We start from the raw sequence: 20,257 nt of genomic DNA on the forward strand, positions 1-20,257 counted from the left end.
GCACCAGGACTGGAGCTGAACAAGCCCCAGCACGGAGGGGGTTTGCTCTGTGCCCTCCAGGCACAAACCAGATTAAATGCAGGCAGAGGATGGACAAGGAGAGCAATGCAGAGTTTGGGTTAGGACAAGCAGACAAAATATGGAGACAAAAAGCAAAAAAAGGTGTGCTTTTGTGCAATTTAGATTCTTTGAAGTTGGAATTTGCACCTTCCAGCAAGCACACCAGGTAAGGCCACAAGAGCTGCAAAAAGGGCTCCGAGGCTGGAAGCAGAGGGAAAATCTGAACCCCGTTTCTTAAGTCCTATTCAATTTGCAGCACAGAAATCTGTTTAAAATCAAAGGCTTTGCCACCTGGGGTTTCCAAAAGTCACAAAGTTTTTTCTTCCATTGAGTTGAAAAAAAAAAAAAAAAAAAAGTTAAAAATAATCATTTGCCAATCAGTGCTGCTGCAGCGTCCCCAGATCACCTCATTAGCTGCGGAAAGGTAGCTTAGTAACAGCATCTCTCTGCCCGTTCCCACGCACTGCACGGGTTGAACTTGCCTTTTTTTTTTTTCCTTGTCATTTAAAAAAAATTCCCTTTTGGAAAATGTGGTGTCAGCTGAGTTCCCATTTTCTGTGGGAAGAGGTTGGTTTCAGCTGTGAATCCGAAAATGAAAAATGTCGTTTCGAAACAGTGATTCAAACCAAACCTTGCCCTTTCCCTGCTTCGCTGTGCCTGGAGCAAGGTGGATGTATCCCACTTGGATATTTGTGATCCTGAGGTTGGTGTAGGGGCATTGCCTGCTCTCAGACATTTAGTGTTTTGGGGTTTTTTTGCACATGAGATGGGAAAAATGCTTTGGAGCTCCTCGAGCCAACGCTGGGGCCCCTTGGCATCAGCACAGGACTAAAAACATCTGACTTCCTACCATGGGGAAAAGTGTTCCAGCCAAGGCCAGCTGCTTTCCAGCACTGCATCACCCTGGGTCATCTCTCCAGCAGCAATGGACACCAGGAATCCCACAAAATAAACCACAAGTGGGAGGCGAGTAGCACAGTTCAGGAATCAGAGCCGGAGGGTTGGATTTGGGGTTCTCCTCCCTGGGCTGCAATTAAGCTGCTTTCAGTCATTACCAGTGGTATTTTCCCAACTGGCCACCAGCCCGGGGCTGTGTTGCAAGTTAACTGTCCAGGCAGAGCATCGCAGCCTCCTGCTGAAGCCCAGAGGAGCTCCTCATGCCCACATTAAAGCCAAGTGTCCACCACTTGCCCATCCAAAGCAGCTGGAGGAGCTGCTTGTCAAAGCCAGGGGCCACTTCCAACAGTGCTGCCACCCAAAACACAGATTTATGATCATCCAGAGAGAAGGGCTGGGGAGACCAAGGGCTTGGGCAGAGCTGGTGACTCTCAAAGTCCAGGGATTAATGAATACACATTCCTTAATCCCAAGAGGGAACCCAAGGTCTGAGTGAATCTATAGGACATCCATCCTTCAGACACACAAAAGAAAACGCCCTGCAAACAGTCAAGTTTTCAATCACTTTAATGTGATCACTGCAATTTGACCACAGTCTCAGAAAGGAAAAGAGTCACACGAATTATCTGTGCTTAGGATTTGAGTCAATCTACGCAGTTCTTGTTGATTGACGTTATTCAAGTTAAGACCTTCTGACCATCAGTGACGTTCTTGGCTGAAAAGGCAGGACCGCGAGTGTTGGACACACTGGTGCAAACCGGGAATGCTTCTTCTGGGAATTAAAGCTGCGCCACCTGATCTACTCAAAAGGAAACAGAGCTGTACACGCACACAGGCACACACGGACCGAGCATGCAAATACACCAGGAACCAGCTACAGCTTCAGGGGGAGCACAGGGGGCAATACAGAGGCTGGGTGGTTGTTCAGAACAAGGAAGGGGGAAACCCACACAAATACCCAAAACTGAGCAGATTCATTTTCCAACATCCGAAAACAGGAAGAGCTTTTGAAATTACATTGTGTTGACAAACTCTTGATTTTTTTTTTATTTTTTTTTTTGGGTGGGGGGTAACAAAGCAAAAGGTGAAGGCAAATTTTCCAAAGTATTGTAAAATTTATTGTATAAGTATTGCAGCTTTTAGAATGACATATAATTGCCACTATTGGTTACTGGTACACAAGAAGCGTTTACAACAGATTTTTGTAAATTGGCATCAGAGTACATATTCATACTAAAACAGCAAAATATAGATAAGTACTGCATTGCATGTGCTGTCAATAGTTTACATAAGTTTAAATTGAACAGAACTCAGGATACAGGACTGCCTATAACAAACTCCAAAGCCAACGCAATGCAACTGGAAGTTTAAGAAAATATTAATACAATGAAATGTGTCTATAAGGCAGGCAAATTAGGACTTTAATGTTGTCCTTCATGAGCTTCTATAGTACAGCAAAAATTTGAAGCATGGTTTCTGGAAAACTTCTTTTTGTTTTTTTTTTTTGTAACTTTGTGTTGTACACAGAAAATCTCTGAGTGGTACAGAGACAGAAGAGATTAAAAATTCATCCTGTTCTGGCCTAGCACTGTTAATGCTACACGTCTGATTCAGTCTTTTCCCGATCCTTAGTAAAAACGTTGGGCTTTTCTTTATTTATTTTTTAATATAGCAGTTAGTGCAATTTCATAGTTCAATACACACACAAAAGGGTGATTCTCCAGAAAGCAATGGGATATCCTTAGACCCCCACTTAAGACAGAATGAATTTTGTAACACTTAAGGAAACAACACACTGGATTAGTAAAGCTGAATCCTCAAACTGGTGAAATCAAGGGTTGTGAAGGGAACACGTGTTTTACCAGTGTCAGCCCCAAATGAAACCCATCCTTCCTCCCCATCCAGATTGACAAAGCCACGTTCCCATTCCAGGCCATTAAGATTTGGGGGCACTTTAAGGATGCTGTTTGCCGTACTGTAAGCTAAGAAACTCTGCAAGATGAACAACCCCTTTTAAAGCTAACGTGACTTAAAACTCCAAACAAAAAGGCAGGGTAGGACACGAGGTTGCTAAGCATTAGCAGTGCCTTGTTTTTTTTCTGTATTTACTTAAAAATGAATCACTCCTAAGGGGCCTGAATCTCTCTGCTGGAAGCTGAAGACACCTGTGGAGCAGGGCCACAGCCCAGCTCTAGCACCGCTCTCTGCTGAGCTGCACCAAGGCCAGAGGGAATGGGACAATCAGCAAGGGTGTGCAAAGCAAATTCCCTGCCTTGGCGGCAATATGGGACGTGGGAATTGGGAAGAAATGGACCCCGAGGCAAAAAGTAACATTAAATAGTAATAATAATAATAACAATAACAATAATAATAATAAAAAAAAGAACAGACCATTATTTCTCAACACCCACTCAGAACTTGGAGTTGATCTGAGCCCAAGACCTGGTTATCTGCACTTGAAATACACAGTTCTTGGGAATGCAAAGAGAGGGATGGACAGAAGAAAGACAAAAGGTGACAACTTGGCTCCATCAAGGAGCTTCACCCGCTGCCTGGGACCTGGGGCTCCCCCTCACCAGGGCTGCACTGGCCTGGGGAAAGGTGGCAGCTTGGGTTTTGTGCATGGATGGGCTGAAAGGCATCGTTTGCAACACAAATTTGGTGTTGATGAGCCACCCCGTTTCACCCTCATTAAGTTCCCCAAACTAGAGAAAGAGGTAAATGAAACTGGACCCAGGAACTCAACAAACTGATCACTCAACTGCAGAGCTCGGAGTGACGCTTGAGAAGTAAAAGCTCACACTGGGAGTGGATTGGGGAGAGAGAAATAAAAAAAGAGAATTGGTTGAAATTTTGAGGACTTCCAAGCATGAAAGCTGGGTTCAATTGCACTGCATCTTCAGACCCTCTTCCACTACTCCTCCGTGCCTGTCCAGCCCCTGCCCATTTCCCTGACTTTTCCACGGGGTTTGGTGTCCAGGTGACACCCTGTGACAAGACAATCCTGTTACCTAACAACCTCTGGTCCCCACGCCACCTCCTTACTCACTGCTCAGTTTTAAACGTGTGATGCATATTCCACCCAAAATCTGCTGAGGTAACCGTATTTTTTTTTATAGCAAACAAACTAGTTCAGATCACTGAACAACCACACCACCCCCCAAAAAAAAAAAAACCCAAAACAAAAACAAAACACAAACACCCAACCCCAACAACACTATTCACGCATTTTGGCTCAAGAGGGCAGTAGATATTATATTTCGGTTTCTCTTTTGGTTGGTATCTCATTTACAATATCCACCACAGATTCCTACCTCCCCGGGTAGGATAATGTGCATAAACGTGTTCAAGTTCCCTAAGAACAGTCGGAGCAGAGCAGCGGCCGAGGGAGCAGCCGGCGTGGCCAGGCACAGGGAGCTGCTCCGGGAAAAAAAGGGACTGGAAAAGTGAATGCAAGGTCCAAAGGAGCAAGAGACCAGACGCTGGTTACTTGTGACACTAAGGATGATTTTGCTTTCCCCTCTCTAAACAGGGAGGGTTACTGTTTCTTTAATAAGGCACTAAATAGACATGTTACATAAAGGAAAGATACATTTTAAAAACTCGTACAAATTCATCAGTTTTGTACCTTTCATGACAAACTAGATTTATTTCCTTTGCATTCCTTTTTTTTTTTTTTGTGGCTTTTTTTTTCTTTTTAGGTCATCAAAATTTAGGTTACATGACTGTAAAGCTATGAAGATTTCAAGAGCTGTGGAAAAGCAGTTCGAAATATTGAGAAGGTACAGGACTATTTCTAGGCAGAAATAAAAAAAAAGCAAAAATAAAATGATCAAACTTCAAGTTCAGCTATTCATCATCTTCTTTAAAATATATATAAATATTGTTCAAATGGTCAGAACTTCAAAACCGTTCTCATGGTTAGGTTCGTTTTCGTTTTCAAGTAATAGAAAAGTTGCTTAAAAACAATAGTTATTGCCTTTATATCTTTCATTTATGTCACTCTACTAGATAGCATCCTGCAGAAAAAAATCAAATCACACCCCCTTGTAAAACCTTCGCTCTCTGTGGTTTCCCTACCGACCCTTCCTCGCGCTCGGAGAGACGGGACCCACAGCGGGATTTTTCCCTTTTTGCCTCCTCTCCCTCACTCTCTCAGGTTTCCCACTCGCTCGCTCCGTCACGTACGAATTCACCGCGAGGGCAACACACCTACCAGACACCTACATGATATAAAATGTAAACAAGAGCATCATAAGACAAAAAAAAAAATGCTTCCAAAACCAAGATAAATTAAACGACGCACAACACCCGGCGGCGGGAGGGCAGGTGGGACCGAGGGGTGAGGGACATTTCAGAGGAGGGAAGGGGGGGTTGCTTCTAAAGCCTTAAGCATATTTCTGTAGCCTTTAATTAATACATCATCACAGGAGCAGATTCATTTCCATCTACTGTACCCGGTGCCTCTTTAGCTGGGATAATAATGGGATGATAATGTAAAAAAAAAATAAATCAGGATGACCAGGGACGGCAGAGCTGTGAGACACGGCTGCGCCTGCTTATCCCAAACAGAGGTTTGGGAGGCTGATACAAAATGAAAATTATGTTCACCACCACCACATTTTTCAGCTCGTCCTTTCAAGGAGACATTTAAATCCAGCTGAAAGGCAGCCGGTGGGTGCGTTACCAGTGACTCACACCAACTTCCACAACCACCACTCGGGCTCCAACAGGGCCCTTCAGTTGAACATTGAAAGAAATAAACCAAAAAACACTTTGTTCCTTCAGACACAGAAGTTTATTCTCATCCCAACCACCCTCCCCCCTCCAAAAAGTTAGAGGTTGTAAAAAAAATATTAAAAAAAAAAAAAAGAAAAAAAAAAGAAAAAAATCAAGTAATTTTGGCCTGCTTCAGTCATTCCTGACTCTGGGAAGCAGGGAGTTTTCATTTTACCTTGTTACTCCAATAATCCTACTGGATGACATACAGACACACACCAACTCCTCTTGCTTTGCAGGGAATGTATAAAGCCGTGGCTGTCGGCGGCCACGCGCAGGGACTCTGGAAATTCAGGATTTCCATAAGCTGCATCTCGCTCACTGCTCCTCCCAGGGCTGGCAGCTCCACTCCAGCGATCCTCCTCCCCTTCCAGCTACTTTGTTCTTCACTTCGACATAGATCCCTTAACAGGTTCATGGTAGACATGATAGAGGCTTTGACCAACACAAGCACTGACATATTTATATTAAAAAATAGTGCAAAATTTCAACATTTATATAAATAACTCTAAACCCCTGCTTTTGATTTTTTTTTTGTTTTTTGTTTTTTTACAATGTAATACACGCTTTTTGAGTTGGCACTCAAAAAATTGCCATTTTTCTTCTAGTTCAGAAAACAACTTTTTTTTTTTTTTGAATAGGCCTCTTCTAATACAAAAATACTCCTGCTCCTTACACATACACTTTCTCTTATTTTTAATATATATTTATATATTTATATTGCAGATCTTTAAACAAAATGGTTTTTGTGCAAATATTTTGTTTTTAAAGATAAGTGAAATATCAAACAAAAAAAAAGCATTCACACACAGCCCAACTAGAAACAAAAAAAAAAAAAAGACTACAGTTGATTTTTTTTTTCCTTTTTAAACGTCTAGACACAGCTCAATAAAGAAATGTTTTTGCAAGCTTGGTAGGCTTGTGCATTCAGACCAGACATAACAAGTAAATATTTATACACGGAGAGATGGGGAAGGGCTTTTTTTTTTTTCTTTGCTCATCTTCCTCAACTCTCTCTCTCCTTTTTCTTTTAATGAGAAGTGCAGAGTGTTTCATTTACTTTCTTGCCTTTTTTTTTTGCCTTTTTTTTTTTCTTCTTTTTTTTTTTAAAAGGGGTGCCCTTTTTGTTTCTCTTTCTCTTTGTTCCACGCCGTTGTGCTCTCAAGGCCATTGATCTGTGAGTGATGGAGTCTGCTGCCCTCCAAGATGGGGGGCATCCCGTTGTTGTTCTGCTGGTGCTGGTAAAACGTGGACCCCGGGTAGTGCCCGATGACCTCGCTGTAGGTCGGGGGTGGTCCCTCCATCCTGCCATTGCTCCCATAGCAGGTCGCGCTGATGCCAGAGTTACTGCTGGGGGGGCACGGCCCCCCGTACACCGAGTTATCTATCAAGTCACTGTCGAAGATGGTTCTGTTGGGGGGGGCCCGCACCGACTCTCTGTTGAGCTCCATTTGCTGCTCGGGGTCGCGCAGCTGCAGCGTGCAGGGTCCCTGGTACGGGGGGGGCTCCTCGCCGTCCGACAGCGAGATGGTGGGCGGCAGGTCGATCTCGTGCTGCATGTAGGGGTAGGTGGGCTGGAACCGGTTGAAGCGGTCCCTCTGCAGGAAGGATGGCACTGCCAGGCGGTCGCTGGGCCTCGGGGTGTAGATTTGCTGCTGGAAGGGAGAAAGAGAGAGAGAGAGAGGGCGAGGAGTGTGAGACGCTGCAGCGCGGGACGGAAGGAGGGGCAGCGGCGCCCGCATCGCCCTCACCTCTGTTATTCCGTTCCCCGACACGGTGCTTTCCGAAGGCCACAGGCTTCCCTCCTGCATTGGAAAGGAGAAGAGAGGGCACAGTGAGTGTGACTGCCAGGGTGGGTTAAAGCTCCCTCTGCAAACAGTTCGTGCCAGGTCTCATCCCAGGGCCCAGGTAAGGTGCTGCTGCTGCTGCCGCCAACAAGTTCCTGCTCTGCTGCAGCAACACACAGCACATGACCAGAGGATACAGAGAGGGTAATCAGACATCAGAATGGGCTGCCCAGGGAAGTGGTAGATTCTCCATCCCTGGAGGTTTTTAAGATGAGACTGGATGTGGCACTTAGTGCCATGGTCTGGTAACCACGGTGGTAGTGGATCAAGGGGGTTGGGTTTGATGATCTCAGAGGTCTTTTCCAACCCGGCTGATTCTATGATTTTATGAATTCACTGTGATAATATATGCTGGGTATCACAGAGGTACATGCAAGGTATTACCACTGAAAACACCCCTTCTGATCAAAATTTCCCTCCATTTTCACCTCCATTTCTATTTAATAGATCATTTGCAGAATGAATGATGAGAAGGACACCAGCAAACAACCCTCTCTCCCGTTTGCAGACTTCCCCCCTCCCGCCCCCACACACCCAGCATGGTTCTTTCCCTGGTTCAAACATGCCAGAGGAGTATTTTTCAATTTGTGATCCATGAGCCGTGGGTGATTCACAAGACATCAGAAAATGCTCCATGAAATAATGACAAGATTGAAAAAAAAAACAAACCAAAAAAAACCCCCTCACACCCACATTCTGATGCACACAATCAAGGAAATCATAGGAAAATAAAGATAATAAGCAAAGACCCAAATGTTAAGCCTAATTTTGATTTGGCTTAAAAAATAGAAATCTGTAGCAAGCGGATGGTTCCAGAGTATTTTTTCCACAAAATGATAAGTGGTCCTTGGCTTAAAACAGACTGAGGGATTGAGGTGTAGAGGTTTCCTTACACTGCAAACATCACCCTGATCCTGCAACCCAAACCCCGGCGCCAACAACCCCAGGCATGATAAAGCCACAGTTTCCCCCAAACCCTGAGATTAGTTTACAATTCATGATCAAAACAAACAAACAAAGGTTCTTCCCATCTGCTGGTGATACTCTGAGTATACACAGTTCACCCCAGACACTTTTGCCTTAGGGACCAAAATATTTAAATATTGCTAATATTCACATATAGCAACATCCCTCTGGCAGGCAGGGCTGAAGGAAAACAGCCAGAAGGCTTGTAATTATAACCTAGAATAGCTGACACTTCTCAGTTCCTTGCAGGTGAATCTCCAGTTCTGGCACTAGCAAGTCAGGCACAGGCAGAAGTATTTATCAACAGTGGAAAAAAAATGCCAAGGGAAAAAAGAAACCCCCTTTATCCCTTTAAGTGTCCCACTCAAAGCCTATGCAGCAGGGCCCTCCTGGTGAGCAAACCACACACCTTCCTGCTATGAGAACACATATTTCTCTAATGGTGGGGGATCCAGGCAGCCCATGCCCCCCTGACACCCTGTGAAAAGCTGTAGTTGTACCACAACACCACAGGCACCTTCCTCGATAAAGTCAGAAGGGATTTTGCCTTTCTGATCCTCCCTTGACCTCATCCAGCTGTGAAGCACATCTGGCCTCATCCCAGGATGCAACACACAAGGGAACAGGTTGCTGTATTCCCTTGCAGCCATGGCAGCATCTCCAATCCCCCTCCTGACAGAGCCAGGGTGTCCCCGTGGGCAGTGCCAGACCCCAGTGCTGTGACAGGAGCCTCAACACCCCCCTGCAACACGCACTGACAGCCCAAAACACGGCACCAGCACTGTGCTAAAATCTGCAGAGAAACCACTCGTTTTATCCCCCTGCCCTCCCTTTTTCTTATCTTCCCCAACTCTGGAATATATTTTCTCCTATGGTATTGCACATGGTATCAGATATGGACAGAATCTATCAGGTTCCTGTTTTTCAAGCTCAGCTCTGCACATAAACCTCAAGGTAGTCCTGGTGCCAGTGCAAGGAAAACAGTGATTTATATGGAAATGAGATGGCCTGGAATCTTCCCCCTTCTTGGTATTTTTCAGGAGCACCTCCTCGGAGCAGAGGTAAAGTTCCACAATACCCAGTACCGGCACCTTCCCTGGCCACAGCTGTGGAATGTGCTGGCTGAGCGACTGCCCTTCCCCGTGTTTCCTACAGACCTTGAGATTCCAACATGCAACTGTTTACACAGGCATCGACTGTTTAGTCTGGTCCACTTTACATGGATTTCTTGCCTGCAGGGATAGGCTCCAATCAAACTCCCCCAACAGCTAAAAGATCCGTGGGGAACTGCATCTACCACAGACCAAATCCTTGCCTCTGACTCCCTGCTCAGCCATGGCACTGACACCAAAGGGCACAGGGAGAATTGCCAGTGCCACCACATGCAGTGCCAGATTTTCACCTCATCCCAAAGGACGCCAAAGCAGCAGGCAGGAGCGGGAAGCACTCCGAAAATTGTGTTTACTTTGCCATGCCCCCGTGGCAGACTTCCTGAGCAGTGAGTACCCCGCTGCCTTCTGCTAGATGTTTTATATTTAACTTGGCAGTGGGCAGTGCCATGGCAATATCCCATCTGCTTCCCCCTTTCCTGGGAGTGATGTCAGCCAGTGCCCATGAGGGTGGCTGCATCCCGGCGTGGGGAGCATTGCTGTGCTCAGCTGGGACATCCCACCTGGCAGGCAATGGGGAGGGCATGTACACAACATCCCCTACCCCCAAGCACCCAGAGTCTGCTGTAATATCCCATCCACGTGTTTGGAAACAAAGCTCTGGCTCACACACCAACTCATCTGTTTGTACAGATGAGGTCCAGGAATGATGCTCTGGGCAACACATGGATGCAAGAGCAGCAAACCAGTACAAACAGCACTAAAATGGGATCCTCAGAGACACAAGGAGCAGACAGGAGATCTGTTTTCTATAGGAGCTGGATCTCTGCAGCTGTTACCAACCACCTCTGCTGGGACTCCAGAGCCTGACCCGGACACGCTCACTCCCTGCCATCAACACACTGCCATGAGCCCACCTGGGGAATGGCTCAGCTCTCCTAAAAACTCCACAGCGGGATTAAAATTGCTGGAAATCAGTAATCAGAGGAGGGGAAAGCCTCAGGGACAGAACACATACATGCTTTTAGCCTTCACTTTGGCCCTGGGATGGCTCCACAGCCCCACCAAACCAAGCAAAACTGTGCTGCCCCAGGGGGAGGGTCACCCCTCATCCTCGGGGCTCTCCTCACTCACCTCTGATTTTCAGAATATTTAGGACTTGAATCCATCTCAACAATGAACAGTCTAGAAAGCCATGGTTTTCTGAAATGAAAGCTGAGATTCTGCTGTCTGGTAAGCAATAGAGCTGTAAAAGCCTCCGCAAGTATTCCAGGACTTGCTGCAGAACCTAAAATTACTTTTTAATTTCTTTTTAGAGAAATCAATTTTCCACTTTTATAGAACTGCTTGTTTTAGTAATGTCAGAGAATTTTCTCTGTAAAGCTACATGGTGCAAATTAAGCTGCTGAGCCTTCAGAGGGACTCATATTTTCCATTTTGGGGGACAAAGATATGCTTGGAAACTGCAGTTAAACCACTTTTTCCTAGGGGAGTGGGATACCACTGTTCCAAAGGTGCAGGGACAGTGTCATTCCGACTGCAAAAAAAAGTTTTCAGTAGCATTTCTTAAATATTCTTAGTTCTGGAAAAGTTACTTGTTATAAGGAGACAGAGTTTGAGTACAGCAAGAACAGTGATGGAGAAACACATGAGGTAATACAAGAACTGCTTGCCAGTGAGAACCGCATTAACAAAAAAAAAAAAAACCTTTAGGGAAATTAATTTCTCCTTCAGCTGTAATTTTTGAGCTACAGCAACAAAAAAGGACAACTCCAACAGACCGAGCATCCTCCTGACCATGGGATGAACTGCTTTAATATTTCAGAAGATGAAAAGCGTGAATGCAGCTCCAGTGCCCGTCTGCGGTCACGACACCAAAATGAAGTTTGGGATTTAAAAAGCCCAACACCAGTTCAGTGCAAGTTTAATGGATTACATAAACCAGTATCCAGCCCTGAGTGGCCTCTGCCTGCCAACACCCAGCCCTCCTTCAGACTGGAGCTGTTTTCTGCTAAAAGGCACACTGTGCTGAGCCTGAAAGGTGCTGCCGTTAAGATCTTTATTATGCTGGATCCCACTGTAATGAGATTGCCACTCGTTAGCACATGAGGTGCTTCTCCATCCCATCAGGAAGGTGCTTGGGCCACAGGGAACCTCTGCTGCCACTCCAACACTGCACACACAGCATGGACAGGGCAGGGAGATGGGGAATAGTCCTAAAGAGGGGAAAAACCCCACCAAAATTCCCCATTCCTATTTCTCTCCTTAAATCTAAAAAAAGGTTTTGAAGACTCCACATCCTCACTGAGGTCAAGCAGAGGCACAGAGGTAAAACTCTGCCAAAAAGCCATTAAATCACTGATGTGTCTGAAAGCTGAGTAAATAACAGAGTTGGGCCAAAAAATGGCTGAAAATGTTGGCCTGGTAAAATTCAAAAAATTAGAAAGAAAAAAAAAGAATAAAAGGCAAAAAGAATTATTTTTTTTAAACAGTTCGTTTTTCATTCAACCTGAAATTTTTGGTCAATCTCCATGTGATTTTCTCTTCTCTTTCCATGCTAGCCTTCTTTCATCTTTTTAAAGAAAATAAAAACAGGCCACTTAAAAAACAGAAATTAGCATATTAAAATAAAGAGGGCTTGATGTGAATTTTGCCTTGAAAACATAAAATGAAACACTTGGCATTGTTCAAGTAAAACATTCTGGGCACGATAAAACAGTAAAAAAAAAAATATCTGAAAACGGGAAAACAATGTTTCTGCTATTTTTAATAACTCACGTGCTCAGGTGCCCACACTTTGCCACTGCTGGATGTGCACAGGATGGTAAGAGGAACATAAGATTTCAGTGACCCCCGGAGAAGCCAGGATGCCTGCAGGGAGTTTAGCCCTGATCCCCAAAGCAGGGAGGTGTCTGAGCGATCTCCACCCTCCCACCAGCTGGTTTAATGCGGGATCAGGTGGGATCGAGCATTCCCAGCACTTTGATCCCGCTGGAGCAGGACAGACATCCTCGAGCTGGGCTCAGGGCCGTGCACTCTGCAGATGTGCTCCACAGCCCACGGGATGAAGGGTGGGTTAACTGAGCTTGGGGTTTGCAAAGCTCTCCTTCCCAAGGGGAATCTTCCTCAGTCGGCACAAAGCAACTGATAAGGGACCTTCGTCTGCCGCGTGTGGTGTGTGACAAAACGAGCAGCTATGAGGGACAGCCCTGGGCAGCCTTCAACTGCACTGTGCTGAAGGTTGGTTCAGTAAAAGATGTTAGGTATCTCCCTCAAGAAAAAAAAAAAGAAAGTGGAAAAATAGAAGAAAACAAAAAAGCAGGCAATCCCAGTATTTGATCGTTTTTCCTGCAGCGAGTACAGATTTGATTCAAGAGAGCACTGTCCCACAGCAGCCTGCCCTGGGACCCTGCAAAGGAGGGGGCATGGAGCAGTGACCTTCAGAGAGCCCTATTGTTTAAAGAGCTCTAAGATCCTTCAGGGTGAAGGTTAAAAAATAAAATAAGTCTCAGTACAAGATACCCCTGTGCTGAAGACAGAGCCAGGGAGGCAGCTGTGAATTAAACACTGTCCTCCAAGAAAATGTGATGTCTTTTCTTCGTACATCCTTCTAAGTCTCTCTGAGCCACTGCATTTGAGAAAACTGCATGAACCAATATCTGCCTCGAGGCTGGAGAGGTTTCCCCTCTAATCCCTGTCAGAGGTACAATTAACACGTTTCTCCTCAGGCTTTTATAAGGCAGGGAGTCTGGGTTACAGAAAACCTCTCATGCACCCCCTTGGAGACATTTCTGCTTGTCTGGCTGACAAGTGTTTTCTGGCCCTTCTACCACCAGCAGCGGTGAAAACTGGAGCAAGTCTGTCAGGATTTCCTATTCTCTGCAAGGTAGGCAATAAATTTTTATATAGTCATTTGAGACAGACTGGAGTCAAAGAAGTCAATAGCCTGGGGCTGCTGAAACAAGGTATATGAACCCCAACCAGCTGAGGGTACGTGGTGGTTTCAGGAACAGGACATGCCGAGAACAGCCTTGTGCAGTTACTTTACTGATGTAAAATCCGAATGGCAAAGCCCAGGGCAAAAGCAGATGCTATGGCTGTCCATAACTTAGCACATACAGAACCCTAAAGAGCCAGAGGCACCCCTGAAAAGCTCCCCCACCCCCAATAACTGAGAGACACACAATGCCAAGGCCAAACATGATCCGGCATTGGTGGCTGGAAGAGCAGGGTGTGACTTACTGATGAGAGGTTCTCGTCTCGCCGCCTGCCCTGGCTGTGCCGGCTGATGAAGGATCGCGCAGAGAGTTTGTAGTGGTTCAGCAGACACGTGATCACCACCACCATCACCATCATCACCACCACGATTATGATTATCTGTACAAACTCCAACTCCGCTGCAAGAGAGAGAGACAGACAGACTTTGAGCCATCAGGAAAAGCAACAATTCACTGAGCACAAGAATAACTGATGTGGCCGAGATGCGATGACTCTGCTCATCCTTCCCCTTAAAGCTCTCACACGTGCCTACGTGGGCTCTGTGTGCTTTGAGCACAGCTACTTACTTAATAAAAACCTCATTAATTCACTTTTTCACTGTCACAGAAGGATCTCTGGAAGGTATCTTTAAGATCTACAAAGCAGTGTTTCCAGGCTACAACACAGACCAGACTTCCCAAAGCCCTCCTGGCTGCAGTGTGCTAGATATCCCCACTGCCAGGTACAAAACCAGGAGCATCCCAGTGCCTCACTCGGGGCCACATAGTCATGAACCAGCATAATTCATCCTAATGAAACCATTTAGCTGAATGCAAGCTAAATTTCTGCAATTCTCTTTCCATCACCACCACTCCTTCCTCCAGGGAGAACCGGACTGGAGTCCTCCTCGGCACATTCCTGCACCAGCCACACGTCCCCTCTGTCAGGGGCATCACAGTGGGAGCCCAGGGGATGGCACAGCACAGCAGGCACTGGTAGCCCCCCCTCTCCAACGCTGCCCATCCGCCACAGGAAGCAGGCAGGGAGACCTCCTGCTTTTCGGTGAGACACCAGATGGGTGTGATGTGTCTGCCCATGGGGGCCACATCCCGGAGCTCCAGACATCCCTGGGCTTGGGGCTCGGCCACCTGACAGTGGCAGCTTGAGTGGCTTGAACTGGCATAAAGGAAAGCTGCCAAAACCCCTCCAAACAAACAAGAACAAGCAAACAACAGACTATCCGGTTAACTCTGCAGACACTTGGCAGGAGGCAGTAAGAAGCCACTCCTAAAATTTCCTAAGGAAATAATTCCTCACACCTCTCTGAGGCTTAGGAAAATTGAGTACTAGAGGCAAACGTAGCACTCCCTGGGTCGTTATTTCCATGCATTTGGCAGCCAGGGAATACCTGCCATCCTCAAACCACTCAGCCACTTCCCCCCAAATCCCCTCGTGCCAACAGTGCCCAGGGCTGGGCAGCAGCAACTCCACTGCCCAGCATAAAGGAGGGGTCAGACCAGCAACATTTAATAGTTCTGGGGATTTACACTTTGTTTGCTTCTCAGTAGGGACAGCTATAAAATCCAGTTTAGGAAAGCTGTGCCCTAAGCTATCGTGGATGCTGCCATCTGCATTTAATCTATACAGACACACACGTATATGTTTGTATATACATGGCAAGGCCCAGCAGACCTCCAAGAGCAGCATCACACCACTCACACCAGCTGGGGTGGCTTCTGCTGAGTCAGGCAAATTTACTATTTTTTATTTTTTTTGTGGAAAGTTTTCTCCTGACAGGTGGCATTTGAGTGCCAGTAAAAGCAAATAAATGTCAAGAAAACAGTCCAGGTGGTGAGCACTGCCAGTTACCTTGGAGCTCTTTCTGCTAAACAGCAGCTATTTCTGCCACTGCCCACTGCCTGCAGAAAGCAGAATTATGCCTTGAAAGCAGGAGCCTTATCTGGCACTTCGAGTGAGGGACTTGGAGCACCCCTAAAATGCAGTTCCTCTACACCAGAAGGATGCACACGGGGTGGGGAGAGAGGGATTAAAAGCCAAACGTTGCAAAAGGAGTTTTGCCTTGAAAATGCCTTTCATCTTAAAGGATAAGCTCTGGGTCTTTCACAGCAACCCCAGCAAGGTGCCCCACGCCACTGGGAGAGGAAGAGCATGGATAAAAAAACCCCAGATTCCCAACCATTTGATCCAGCCCCAAAGCAGCACAGCTCACCCTTGGGAATGACAGGCGACCGGACCCAAGAGCTGCCAGTGGTGCCTTGTGCTGGAGAAACTGGCTCAAACAAGAGCTCATTTCTTCTAAACACAACTCATATGCTGCAGAGCAGCCACCCAGCCTGGGTGCAGAGCCTTTTTTTTTTCAGAATTCATTATGGAAAAGAAAAAACTAAACAAAAAAAAGAAAAAAGAAACCCAGAAGTTTTTAGGAAGATGAGTCACTTCAGCCTCAAATGCACCATGTGCTCTGGCCATGGTAAGAAAACACAAGAAAAAATATAAATGGAGCCAGTGATGGAAAACTTCCTTTTCTGTTAAAAAAGGTATTTCTGAAGAAAAACAAGACTAAAGTAGTTGTAAAGGAAAGTTCCTTTCCTAGGATGAGAGGTCCCTTAAATGAACCAAACCTTGCTAAATTGGTCCTGGCACTTTGGTGACCCAGGTGAAGTTTTGGCCATCAGGAAGTGCTGCCCTAATTCCTTCCAAGGAGGGAACATACACAAGATGTGTCACTTACAAATGACCTAAACCAGGCTCCCCACACACACATATAGACATAGAACCAGCAGAGCCTGCAGCAGAAGAAAGGGTGGAAATTCCATCAGGGTTTAGGACAACACGCCTGTGTCTCGTCCACCCCCATTCAGCCTTCAGTGCTCTGGGACTCCTGTAACTGGAGTATTACAAAACACTTACCAACAGGTGCAATAGGAAGGCACAGGATGAGTACCAGAACAAAGGAGACTCTGCTTTCCAGTAGGGATGTTCCTCCTGCCCCATCTCTATCCCAAGCCCAGGCTGTGAGGAGCAGCCCAGCCTCGCCATGCCCAGCAGCAAACCCATCCCATATGCAGAGATGAGCTTTAATCCCAAGAACACTCATGTTGCCCAATCTGGCCTTTGGAAAAAAATAAAATAAAAGTCAAACCAAACCAAAAAAAGGCCCACACACTCAATTTGTGCTTTTCAAGTTTCAAGAGACTCATTCCCACTCGAGGCACCAAAGTTTCTGCCAACTCTCCCTCTGTTTTAACTTGTCTTCATGGGCTTCATTTGCAGAAGGGAAAAACAAACCCAACACACTGAAAAGCTGGATATACTCAGTAAGATTTTATCCAAGCAGCTCAGTCAAACTAATGAAGAAAGATCATTAAAAACCCAAAGTTTGAGTTAATACATTATTATACAAGTGCAATTCAGCTGCTATGCTAATAAAAAGCCTTTGGGGAATGAAAAACAAGCCAAACTGCAAAGCACATAATTTATAATTCTACTGGTATTCTTAAAAACACACACACAACAAAACAAGAAAAAAAATACTCAACACATTTTGTATTTGGCTTCCTAATCATTGTCACTTTTCAATTAGAAGAGACCTCATTCCATTTCTCTCTGTAATTTTCCCCAGGGGAAGTGTTATAAATGCACTAGGCTTTACAAGATGGGCATATTCCGCCTCCAAATGCAAAGCAAGGTCACACTAATTTAATTTTGCATAATTTTTATTCCAGAATACGTTTCAAACTAACAGGTTCAGACATCACATTTAAGTGACACAACCTGCTTTTCCGTATTTCCTGTCTAGACGCGGCAGCTCCGGGAGCCGGTCACTGTGCGTGCAACCGTTTTGCAACTAAAGCAATTTTCCCCCCAGATTCTCACCATCCCCAAGCCGGGTGTTCGTGATCGAGTCAAACCTCCTGTCACGTCCCATTCTTCACGTTCACTGCTCGCTTGCCACCGCAAACCACGCGTGGCCCTGAGCGAGGGACACATTAACGAGCGATCGGAGACTCCGCTGCTTCCCAAAGCCTGCTCTCCTGCTCGGAGGTGTATCTAGGAGGCAGCTCATGTCCTTGCTGCCCACCCCCTGGCCACCAAGACCACAATGCCCTAAAGTGCTCGGAATTTATGCGAGTAGAGCCGACGTGGGGGGCACCTCACTGGCGCGACCCCACTCGTCCCACTGAGGACCACGCTCACCGCTCGACAGAAGCAGCTGCAGGAAGGTGCATCTCTGAGCTTCCTCGAGTGCCTATAAACAAAATACCTGGCACCCAGAGGTTGAAAATCCATTAATATTTTTACAAGGAGGGTGATTTGAGTCAACGGTGACTCTGGGAGCGCCGAGCCTCTGCACACCCTTGCGGCTCACGAGGGCCGCAGGGGAGGTGAGGCTGGGACACACTTTAAATGCATTGCCTTACCTTTTACAGCTACACTACAGTTCATAAAATGCTTCCTATAAACTTTATTAATGCTCTTCCTTCCACATAGGCTACCTCTGAGGAAGACAAACGCTCTAAACCACCGGCAAGTATAAAGGAGGAAAAAACAACCCCAAAACCTGTATTTTGCTGCACTCATTCTGCAGCTATTACTTACAAGTGGACAGAACAGCTTTCAGACAGGGCCTCAGCCAGGCTGACCTTTGTAGTCAGCCAGGTATAATACACACCTGCAGGTCAAACCAGCTATCCATAAGATTCAATTACAATTTCTGTATATACTGTAATGATGAGAAGTGAAGTTACTGAGGAGATAACGGCTAAGCCGAACAAATGTAGTTGCACTAGCCATGATTCCTAAGAAAAAAAAAACAAAAAAACTTTAAAAAACCCCAATTCCAGTCATCATAAATGCTGTGGTGCACCATGCTAAAACCCAGGTCTGTTTTGCTGTGACAAAATTAAAGCCAGCAGAGAATCTCCTGCAGAACACTTTGCTTCTCCTTTCACTTCCTCTGGGTATTTTTGACATTAAAAATCCCTTAGTTCTGACTTGAAACATTGCTGGGACAGTTCAAGTATGATAAGTCTGATCACAGGTTCACACAGACTATCCAAAACATGCTCTTAAGGGTGTGGAGAAACAACTCCTGCTGCTGATTTCATCTCCTGGTGGACATCAGCCTGTGTGAGGCAATCCAGGCAGGGTGAGATACCTCCCAAACAAGCCTCGCTGTTCAAAGTTAATGAGCCAACAATTAATTTTTACCCAGGATGGATGGAATATGCATCTCAGCTTCTGCATGTTCCCAGGACAGTCCCTCAGCATCAGAGCCCCACTATCACTTGTTTCCTCAGCATTCTTTGGGAAAATACATTACATCTAAACCTGTGTTTTGAGATCATTCTGTGTGCCTGATGGAGAGGAGAGCTGGTAAGAGTATGGCAAAGCCTCCTCTGGGCCTTGGGAGCGCTGGGAACAGACCCTCCACCACAGGGCAACTTCCAACAGTGCCCCAGCACCTGCAATAGCACAGGTCGCAGCAAAGGCAGAATGTGGGTTTGAAATGAAAGCTTTCCCCTAATCTAGAAACTGATACGAAACTGAGCAGCAGAAAAATCCAAAAGGAAGTGAGTAAGAGTCAGGGAGACTAAAAAGGTACTGAGAACAACACGGATTTTGCCATTTTAGAAGTTTCAGAGAACTGTGGAAACGGCATTTCCCCCTGAATCACTGTGTGCCATCACTGCCACTGTACATAAGGATTATTTTTAATTAAATGTCACTTATGTACCCAGAGAAAAATCCTGCAAGTGCCTAATGTAAGGAGCCAAGGAAAGCTGAATGTACTGAGCCTTCCTCCACCTCTGATCTTCACTTTCTCCAACACATTTCCAACAACTTTTACGCCACAGCTCAATGGGGCAGTGTTGTACAGAGATCCCTCCTGCTGCTGCCTGACAAGCCTCAATAAAACAGGCACAAACAGATTGAGGCTTTTCTAACTTCCCTGTTGAAGGACAAAGAGATGTAATCAAGTCTGGTACAAACCTGAGCAGCACCTCTTTAGTCTCCAGAAGACACAGGCTATGGATGACTTCTCACCGCAGGTCACATGAGCTCCCTGGCCCCATCCTGCCCTGCAGCCCAGCCAGGGTTTCAGAGCAAGGCTTTGCCCACAGTGGTGGCACATCACAGCCTCCCTCCCTCCTGGATGACAAGGCCATAGCCTATGGATGGAGTCAATGCACGGATACATGGTGGGGAATGGTGTCATTCAGGTTCCTGGGAAGCCAAAGAGGGCAAGCAGCTGGAGCAAAGCCTGGCATGGGAGATGCACCATGGAAAGGCAGAGGAGTGCTCACCCTGACCCCAGGCACTGAGATCAGCTGCCAAGTGCTAAACCCAGGCTCCCAGCCCAGCTGCTGCAGAGGGACAAAGTCTTTCCCTGGGTCACTCAGCCCAGGAACAAGACCAGCTCTGACTCAGCCTCACTGAGGAGCTTGGTCCCTCCTGGGACTGCAGAAGTAGCTCAGCCCTCAGTGCAGGCACAGAGACAAAGAGATCACCGGCAACAGGACACAATTACTGGGCACAAATCTATAGGTGTGACCAGGGAACCCACAGCACAGGGCACCCAAGTCCTCTGCCAGCAAC

General features: G+C 46.2%; 1 protein-coding gene across 4 annotated transcripts in view; it reads right to left on the reverse strand.

Moving 5' to 3' along the window:
* Positions 1 to 2,052: 2,052 nt before the first annotated feature.
* Positions 2,053 to 20,257, reverse strand: part of PMEPA1 (prostate transmembrane protein, androgen induced 1) — a 48,679-nt gene continuing 30,474 nt past the window's right edge. The window contains exons 1-4 of one of the 4 annotated variants that reach the window (XM_027645983.1): positions 14,224 to 14,246; positions 13,901 to 14,055; positions 7,488 to 7,541; positions 6,843 to 7,391 (exon numbers count right to left, since the gene is read on the reverse strand). In XM_027645983.1, the coding sequence (XP_027501784.1) occupies positions 6,843 to 7,391; positions 7,488 to 7,541; positions 13,901 to 14,055; positions 14,224 to 14,239 (774 nt within the window). In that variant the 5' untranslated portion in view covers positions 14,240 to 14,246. Of the gene's footprint in view, positions 7,392 to 7,487; positions 7,542 to 13,900; positions 14,056 to 14,223; positions 14,247 to 20,257 lie in introns of those variants that run through there. The other 3 variants (XM_027645980.1, XM_027645979.1, XM_027645982.1) reach the window with 3 other exon arrangements.

Source organism: Corapipo altera, unplaced genomic scaffold (assembly GCF_003945725.1).
Source record: "Corapipo altera isolate COAL_440 unplaced genomic scaffold, ASM394572v1 64, whole genome shotgun sequence".
Lineage (NCBI taxonomy): Eukaryota > Metazoa > Chordata > Aves > Passeriformes > Pipridae > Corapipo > Corapipo altera.